Source organism: Aulostomus chinensis, chromosome 17, assembly GCF_037954235.1.
Source record: "Aulostomus chinensis isolate RoL2024-O1b breed Wild chromosome 17, RoL_Achi_v1.0, whole genome shotgun sequence".
Classification (NCBI taxonomy): Eukaryota; Metazoa; Chordata; class Actinopteri; order Syngnathiformes; family Aulostomidae; genus Aulostomus; species Aulostomus chinensis.
Genome location: NC_141336.1, coordinates 22741954 through 22751191, shown reverse-complemented (window position 1 = coordinate 22751191; position 9238 = coordinate 22741954). Strand labels below are relative to the sequence as shown.

The following is a 9238-nucleotide window of genomic DNA, read 5'->3' as shown; positions in this document are numbered from 1 at the left end:
TGCATGTGTGACAGCCAGTGTGGAATGAGAGCTTCATGTGCAGAAACAGAAGAATCAGAGTGTTCCAAAAGTTCGGTAAATTCATGTTCACTAGTGACCTCCTCCTTTACGCCCCGGTCCCAGACAGCTGCTGTATAAAGTACATTTTGTTTCGGATGCATGTGAATTTACATACCTGCATACCACCTAAGTACAATTATTTGGGTTGCGGATTTTATTGTGAAGAACCACATTTTTAAAATAAAAGCAGTGGTGTTTCAGCACAGCTAAGCACACTCTTGGGTGCTGGCAGGAGGCAACAGTCTGGTGTGAGTGGTGATTTCCTGAACATCTCTCACACTGTAATTGAAGACACTGAACACTCCGCTAATTATAATGTTTCTGCAGCTTCGTCTGCTTTAAACAGACAAGACTGGTTTTTCGTCTTGGACGGCAAAACGGCCAGCTGGATTATTCTGAGATGCAAGAAACTAAGCCTATTATCCATGAATCCTTTAATGATCATTTGGAAAATATAGTGAAAGACGACTTAAAAAAAATGACGTGGAAACAGATTGGTGTGGAACAGCTTAGCTCCAAGTGTGAAGGGAATTACACAGGCGAGGTTTAGAGACATGCAACACATTGTCAGAAAACAAAAAAAACCTGGAAAAACAGCCGACTGCTTTACGAGAGAAAACATACAACTCAACATCTGCACAATGTTTTGCATAATGTTATTGCACAGACATGCAATCCAAAGCACATAATACAATATTACGTATTTATTTTAGTATAAATATTACATCTCTAGGCTTACATTACAGATGATGGAGCGTGTTCGCATTCCTCCTCTAGTTGGCACACCACCTGCTAAGCTATCTGGTTCCAAATGCAGGTCAAAGAGAAAAAAAAAATCAAAACAGATCTGTGATTCTTTTCCTTTGCAAGTGAATGAGATGAGACGCCACCCCTGGATTTCGAACCCGACAGTGCGACTCCTGTCTTCATGACTGATAATCAACACATTCCCTCCACCAACGTAAGACTAGTAGAAGTGAAACCTTTAAAAAAAAAAAAACAACATGCGACAAGCTCATATATTAAAACCGATCACATGAGGAACAAAAGGTCGCGGGGGGGGCGGGGGGGGAGTGGACGATAAACATTAACTGGTTGTGTTTCCAATGACAGACGCAACAAAAACAAGGCCATGTTTTTAGAGTTTGACGTGAATCCAAAATGAAAAAGCGCTTTGTGAATGAAGGCCAAAATACTACTTCTTTTTCTTTTTTTGTTCATTTTGAGGATTCACTTGCATAATAAAGATGAGAAAGCTTCAACTCAATTGGCTGTCATCAAAAATCACCTACAAAGTATTTCATCTTGGAAAGCAGCATAAAGAAGCATTTAAAGGCTATTTTATCAGCCTGCCGTTAAACCCAACCTGAAATACGCTCGAAGCAACACAGGTGATGATCTAATGGCATAAAGAAAAAAAGGGAAGCTCCTCCGCTTCTGTGGTGAGACCACTCACATTCTGATTTTTGTAGGTCAGAATATCGTACTAGTGTCATCAACTCTCTAAGTCAGAAGTTACTCCAAGAAATAGTCAAGACCGGAGTCGAGACTCTTGCTAGCGGCCTATCTGCACTAATCTGACAGCTCCAGGAGCAGAGCAGTCTAAGTCTTATTGCCTTGGTCGTCCTGTTGCTCTTCCCAACAGGGTTACCAACATGATCCAAACCGCCTGCTGACAATCATGACATGGTGACAGTGAGGACAAAGAGTTAAACACGTTAAGCATGGTTCGTCTGCTGAGAACTAGCTTTTAATGGCGGGACAGAGTTCATGTTGGAGTGGCTCTCATTCCCAGTTCTCCCAGTCTTCATCCAGCTGGTTAAAAAAGGGGAAAAAAAGAAACAACAACAATAAAATAAGCCCCTTTTAATAAATCAACTTGGAGGAAAATGTTGGTTTTTCCATCCTGGGCCCTATTTTCCTAATGAGCATTGAAACCATATGAAGTGTTTCATGTAAGGATATCAGGCAAACGTGTAACTGGTGTGCAGCTGTGGGTGCAGTGAGCCAATGCCCGCAGAGAGGCAACGCTTGTGTTGAGAAGAGTGTAAGTATGTTGTGATCTGCAGCAGGATGAGAACTTATCATCACACGACAGTGACAGTGGACGTCACCCCTTTGATCCACATCACTGCGCTCGAGACATTCCTTCACGTATCCCAGTACAGGACAGGAAGAGACAGCGAAGACCAGAGGAATCGAGGAAAACTATCATCAAGTAAGTAAGTGAGATTGCAGAGAGACTTTTGACATGTTAGACACGCGTCCATTTCTCCGATTCTGTCAATAATGTTGTCAGAGGCTGATGATATCTGATCCCGCATGAAGCAGCAAGCGCTTTTAGGAGACTGACTTTGACAGGGATAGTTGCCCTGTGTGCTAGCTCAGCCGTTTCCCAGCTGCAACCACAAAGTTCTTTCTCAATATTGTAAGGATTCAAACCATTTTGGTGCCCCTTAATTATTCTGAATTAACATTGGAGGAAAATAGAGCCCGGTTAAAAAAATGTGAGAATCATATCTTCACATTTTCTAAAAAAGAAAGGACTAACCTCCCCAGAAGCTTCGATTTTAGAGAGAGCGAGTTGCACTTCTTCCTCTGTCATGTCCAGGTCAAAGTCCTTCTCCCAGTCCTCACTCACATCAGTACTGGAGCCTACGGGGAAAACAATCAGGAACGTTCTGTCACCTTGACGTCTATCTAATGGAAAACTCACTTAATTTAATCCTGTTGAAGACTCATAATGTTCCAGAATCTTACTGCCACCTGAAAAACATCCTCAGGCCATCCTACCTTTCTTGCCATTGTTAGAGGGCGTAGACTTCCCACTGTCAGAGTTGAGCTCAAACACTCTCAAGTCTTGCGGACCGTCCTCCTTCGTGGTCTCTGGTTTACTGGCGGGGGTCCGCATTGTCGCCCCATCAACAGCGACCTCTGGCTGGGCTACAGCTTCTGCCGGAGCCTCTGGAGGTGACTCCCTCTGTCCAAGCTTCTGCTCTTCTTGAGTCTTGTCTGCTACATCGTCCACATTAGTCACTATCAGTTTCTTTGCCAGCTCCGTGACAACAGGGTCTGGCTGCACTTCCACCTGCGTTGGCAGGCTGACGCTGTCGCTGCTTATGGAGATGGTGGCGTCTTCGCTGGGAGACAGGATGGGGCTGAGTTGTGTCGTTCCTGTGAGAGCTGCCGAGGTTGTAGTCAGCAGGGTCGATCTGTTCATCGGGGTTGTAAAGTTGAAAGTGGATGATGACGGGGAGCCGAGGAACTCATCTGACAGGAACAATGAGAAAAATCAGCGAATACAACATCACAATAAATCTGAATTATTTACGTGTGTTGCTAGCTAGCGTACCCTCCTCTTCCTCCTCCCAGCCCAGGGTCTCTGTGTGAGACGTCTGTTCCGCCCTCTGCTTCAGCGCCACTCTCCTGGCCTCCTCCTGAGAACACAATCAAGACAAACTGTTATCATCTGCACTGTGATGTGAGAATCTTACTGTTTATACCCTTTGTTGTTGGTTTTTTTTTCGAGCAAAACTCCAGAAAAATGTGTCCTTTGGAATAGAAATTTAGCTAATGAGTACTAGAATTCACATTACTGAGGGGAAGATCTATTTCTTAGTTGCTACAGTCGACTAAAATGCATAACAGCAGTGATTAAGGAGAGTGCAGATGTTGCAAATCAACTAAATTCATGTGTAGAGGAGGCAGGTGGTAAACACAAGGAGCTAGAACGTGAACGTCTTGTCTCATCACAAGTTTCAAATGATTCTTGCTGCCCTGCCCTTGGAAATGAATCAGACATTTTTTGGTTTAGAGTGCCTCAGTTTCCTCTTTTTTCTTCATTTTGATTCTTGTCGTAATTCTTACCCCTCAGTCTGTTTGACATTGATGTTAATTAAAACAGCGCCACAAACTAAAGGGACAAATTGCAGACAATGACACAGTAAGAATGGAGTTTAGTGCTGGACTGTTGTGTTAAATTACATAAGCTTGTAGTCCCGGTCTTCAGCTTTTCTAAGAGCAGAATTTCCATGATCAAATTTATCATTAAATACCACATTCCTGCCACAATTTTTGAGTTGAACTTTCTCAAGCGATAACCAGAGCTCTTTACCAGCAGATAAAGCTCTAATGAGCCTGCTGCTTGTTGACATGTTTCACAGAAGAAAAAAATCCTGCCTCTCTAGCTCATGATCAAGGTATCATGTGCCTCCTCATAAAATCAGAACAAACCTGTTTTCTGAGTGTCTTCCGAGGGTGTTATCTATTGAGGTTCTCCAATTGGCCAGGAGGGGGCACCAAAGGCAAAGGGACTAACTTGGTGGTCACACCATGAGGACAATGTGAAGTACAGAATAAACTGATTAAAATCTTTACCTGGTCCAACTGGAAGACTTTAAAGAAGTAGCGCTGCCAGAACTCAGAATGGGCTACAGCTGCTGGCACCTGTAAAAAAAAAAAAAAAAAAAAAAAAAAGCCATTTGAATACATGAGGTTATCTGAGTCTGGTTTCTGAGTTCAAAACAAATGTGACAAAAGACAACAATATTTACCATTTTAGTGTAAAGAGCTCGTATAGAAGGACTGCTGACCAAGAGCTCTGAGATTTCTCCTTTCTTGTCCTCTAAACTGAAGCTGGACAGCCAGTTGTCGAACTGCTCCGGAGGACCTGAACAACAACAAGGTCTTTTTAACACAAAGAGGGCAACAGAGGAGGAGGAACAGAGGAAACTGTTTGAGGCCGTGGAGTGCATTAGCACACATACCCCCAAAAACAAAGTTAACTTTATGTCATTTTACACTTGTGTGATACTCAGTCGCCACTTTAAAGCAGCAAAAGAGCTGACTGATAATTCTATGACTCATCACATTTAAACTAAATCATCCTTCTGGACAAACACAACACTTGAGGCTGTAGAGACGATGGATGGGTAATGAAACACTGGCTCAAACAGGATGTGGCAAAATGAGTGAGGGCTTAAGTATGGAGAGGCTCCAACAGTATCAGTTTTGCTCTTGCTACTGGAGACATTAAGAAATAAAAGACGTATTTATTCTTCCGATGAAGTTCTTAACCATCTGAATGAATTGAAAAATAAACTCATTCATTTAATAAGAGCCTGCTGCGCACACAAACACACTCACGGTTGGTCTTCACACACAAAGCAATATTAGTTTTGCCACAAGCTGCAGCAGAAACCACAGACACAGCTGCGCTCGTCACCATCACTCTGCATGTTGTTGTTATTGTTCTTATGGCTCTCCAGTAGCTACAACATCTATGATGCCTGCACTACTTTGTTATAATGTCATACAATATGATGGGTGACTTGCAGAGTGCTTCTGCATGTCAGGGCAGAAACACAAGCAAGTTATGCTAACAGGCCACAGAGAGCTAGCTAAATCATCTAAACATGATAAAATACCATTAGCCAGCCGGAAACAAAATAAAATGTTCTCTGTCCTTCATCAGTCCACTCTGAAAGCCGTTATGCTGATTGGCCATGAGAGTAACAGCACCACTGACATCTGAACGGTACCCATCAACAACAGTCACAGTCAGGATCAGCAGAACTGTGCGCCGTCTTACCATCAGGCTCATTGCAGTACGTGGCGGGATCAGCCTGCAGACTGTACAGACGAGCCTGCAGGGAAAACAGATACTGAGCCATGTTGTTTTTTTTTTTTTTCTTTTTGCTCCAGCATGCACATCATGTGCTAAATCTCCTGCAGCCATTAAATCAAGAAAAAAAAACTAGACTAACTCTGCTCTGGCTCAAAATATTGCTCTTATAATCAGACAGACCTTGGAACTGTCGTAGACCTCTGTAGTTCCAGCTGGTGTTGCCACCAATGTGATGACATCACAGTCAATGGTTTTATCAGGAGGAGGAGCGAGAGTGTCTGTTATCACTCCTAAGAAACTAGAGAGGCTCTTCTTCACCTTTTCTGTGGTCTCTGATGAGCCTTCCACCTAGAATAGCAGAACAAATCAGGTATTATTTCATACATAGAAACATTTAACCCTTCAACATTGGTAATTTTATGTATGGTATGACTCTCCTGAATGTGGTCTGAACCTGTTTGAGCACAGTGCCTTAAATCCAATGATCCAAGTGAAGCCAAGTGAAGGCTGCAACTTACGGCGAGCTTGTTTTTAACAGCGGTGGCTGTGGCCACGATGGAACAGGCAGTGTCATGCTGCACCACAGTGGAGAACTCTGTCAGGTCTCGCTTCAGGAACTCGAGAGCCTCAGAAGACTGCAAGAATAAGAGTCCTCTGAGTGTTTATGACCAAACTATCTCAACTATAGTTCATTGATCAATGTCAAACTTGGTGCATGCAGTGTTGGTGCCTCAAGGAAGTGCAATCCTGTATTTCAAGTCTGGAGTCTAAACAGATCTGGGGTCTTAGATGTCAGGTGACTGAGTTCACAGTCTAAGGTAACAGTCAGATTGACACTGTACTTCAGTTCAGTGTGTGTTGTAAATAATCCACACCTGTATTTTGTATGTATTTGCTAAAAAAAAAAACAGACACAAAACAAAATAAATGCTACAAAGAATTGGACTGTCAAACTGGGCAAACCTAAATGGATTTACAGCCCATTTAAATACCAGATTTTTCTACGTTGCAGCGAAACTTCATCACTTCATTCGTCTAAGAGAAGTGCCTTATCATAAAGCCATAAATACATTTCCTTTCATGACAGCTCGCATTAATGTCCAGAGTCAGACCTATGGTTTCACAAACATGCTGAGTGGTAAAATCAGAACACAGAAGAAATAATACTGGTTTGAATTCCTAAGATATCCAACCACCAGAGACAGAACATTGAGTAGAACATGGTGTGAAATGTTCTACCTTGTCTTTGACAGCCTGGAAGCTTTGCTGAAACCAGCCTCCCCACCAGCCTTCTCTGTTAGAATGCAGAAGCACGTTAGTTAGCTACTTTTCATGCACAAAAGAGTAGACGGATTTATTTCACACAAAAAACAACAACAACACATTCTACAATGTACTTTCATTAAATGTGGCAAACATCCTAATAATTAACCATGGCCTCGTCCTAAAATGTACCAGCTGTCATTTCCTGACGAACGCTACTGAAGGAAATTAGCAAGCTTACAACCTAGCAAGCTAAGCGACTTTGCTAACGTCGGTTATAGCGACGTAGCTGGGTACCTCTCCGCATTTCTGATGATCGTAGAGTAAAAAAAATCCATGCCAGATGTTTAAATAAAGCACGCACTGACACTTTTTTTTTTCCCTTTGGTGACTAAGCTTCTCTAGACCAAAGCTAGCAAGGCTATGCTAACGCTAGCCGGGCTGTGTTTTGGTAAACAAATGCACTTCCTGAACTCATTCCTGAGGCGGTTGGCAGCAAAAACGTTCAAAGGGGCATAGAACGCTGAGTAAAACTAAGAGCACAACGCTATCACAACCGCGAAGACCGTGCTAGGACCGTTCTATTTAGCTTTAAAACTAAAACTAATTTGCGAGTTCACTCTCACCCTTCAGCCATCTTCAGACGATGACATCATCTGTGTTTACTGAACTCTCACCCTTGTTGCTTTTAGGGGAAGAAAACACGTGATGGACACTAACTTCCCCTCTTCGGACAAGTATGTATATTCATATGGACGTTAAGGGCCAAGTAAGCTATTAAGAAGATGAATGTTTTAGGATAAAAAATTTTTTTTAAACAACCATGTATTTTGTATACTTTTTGCGCTTAACTACGGTGGCTACAAAAGACCAAACTCGGCGGCACCGGTAAAGACGTGGAGACTTTGACAGGGGCGGATCTCGAGGAGGGCTGCCCAAAGTGGAGCCCGGGGGCCAAGTTTGGACGGGGGGAGAGAGGAATAGCAACAACAGACCTTATTATAATGATGATAAAATAATGTTAAACAATCACTGTTGATGTAAAGGTTCTGTTTTGTGAGATCTTTGGGATTTCTAATATTCAATTTTCTATAGTTTGAGCAGTGTGACACTGTGCAAATGTATTTCAATTCATAAGTGACGTAAACAAAGATGGAGAAAGAAAAGTCCCTGATCCAGGGCGCCCTGGTAAAAACATTAGGCTACATTATTGTAGCGCATGAGGAAAGCACTGAAATTAGGGCTGTAAGATTCCCTTTAGTACCCCTTTTTTTGACACATTAACATTGGAAGTCATGGGTTACTGGAAAGTAATTGTCTGTCTTTTGTTTTTTTTAATTCAACGTTAATTAGATTATCAAAAATAATCTGTTAACTGCCTTGTCTGCAGTATTACGTTCCTGACTGACAAAATACTTGGATGTGATATTTGTTAAAAAAAATAAAATCCAGAGCAATATGATACAAAATTCATTTGAAGGAGAATAGAAAGACTTGCACTTGTGCATGAGCCAGCCAACACAACAGAAGCCGATTTATTCATCAAGCCGAACTTGAGCTCAGCTCCTGCACATGTATCAAATGATTACCAAATCAGTATGAAAGCTGTTTAAAAAGTAAAGAGAACCACTTGATATATAGCAGAAAGCTTTAAAGTTAATTGAATCCATTTGAAGTTGTGATCACCTCATTTCCGCATTTGCATTTTTGGAACACAATTTTTCCATTTAATTAAAACCAATTTATCAATGAACAAAACATGACAAGAAAAAAACAAAACCCAGAACAAATATTAATTCTTTTAAGCTTAATTTTTACTTATTAGTTTGGTTTTTTTTAGCAATTCCAATCTGAATCCACTCATCTCCTCAGTACATCTGTGGATGTGCACGTGAATATGAGTGTACACCACATGCATATGTGGGTTGACCCCTAGCAGCTGTGCTTTCTGCTCATAAGCATTCTGAAAAGGGGGCTGGAGGCTTTACCAATCACAAAATGGAAAAAGAACAGGCAACAAGGCTCTGGAAGTGTTCCTTCTTAATTGATGTTCCCCTTCATCCAGACGCAGCACAATGTGTGCATATGTCCTGCAATATGGCTCCGCTGTCCAGCGCCTCAATCCCCTTAATTGGGTATTTCAGTCCCCCAATTAACTCCGTCAATGTAGGTTGCGTGAGCCAAGTTGGACAAGTGTCCCTCTATTGATCATTATGTGAAACAGTTAACTTATCCATCTGGCTCCACATTCATGGTGTTATGTTCACATGACATAAAAGGGGGAATACT

At 41.9% G+C, this 9238-nt stretch overlaps 1 protein-coding gene across 2 annotated transcripts; it reads right to left on the bottom strand.

Moving 5' to 3' along the window:
- Positions 1 to 477: 477 nt before the first annotated feature.
- On the bottom strand, positions 478 to 7722 carry bsdc1 (BSD domain containing 1). Of its 2 annotated transcripts, none has more exons than XM_086183168.1 (11): positions 7576 to 7722; positions 6926 to 6980; positions 6205 to 6321; positions 5867 to 6034; positions 5651 to 5705; positions 4614 to 4729; positions 4438 to 4506; positions 3413 to 3497; positions 2854 to 3330; positions 2612 to 2715; positions 478 to 1875 (listed from the first exon to the last, which is right to left on the bottom strand). In XM_086183168.1, exons 1-11 carry the CDS (start codon positions 7584 to 7586, stop codon positions 1846 to 1848), a joined length of 1287 nt encoding a protein of 428 aa, XP_086039294.1. In that variant the 5' UTR covers positions 7587 to 7722; the 3' UTR covers positions 478 to 1845. The 2 variants fall into 2 exon arrangements, with proteins under 2 accessions (XP_086039294.1, XP_086039293.1); XM_086183167.1 differs by lacking the exon at positions 7576 to 7722 and adding an exon at positions 7247 to 7418.
- Positions 7723 to 9238: the final 1516 nt, after the last annotated feature.

What these genes read in the sequence shown, in the direction of transcription:
- bsdc1 (XM_086183167.1), bottom strand. Translation starts at nt 7,287, where the DNA reads ATGGATTTTTTTTACTCTACGATCATCAGAAATGCGGAGAG. An exon ending in CTGTTAAAAACAAGCTCGCC is followed by an intron (nt 6,035 to 6,204) that starts GTAAGTTGCAGC and finishes CTGCTATTCTAG; the next exon opens with GTGGAAGGCTCATCAGAGAC. An exon ending in AAGTCTTCCAGTTGGACCAG is followed by an intron (nt 3,498 to 4,437) that starts GTAAAGATTTTA and finishes TTGTGTTCTCAG; the next exon opens with GAGGAGGCCAGGAGAGTGGC.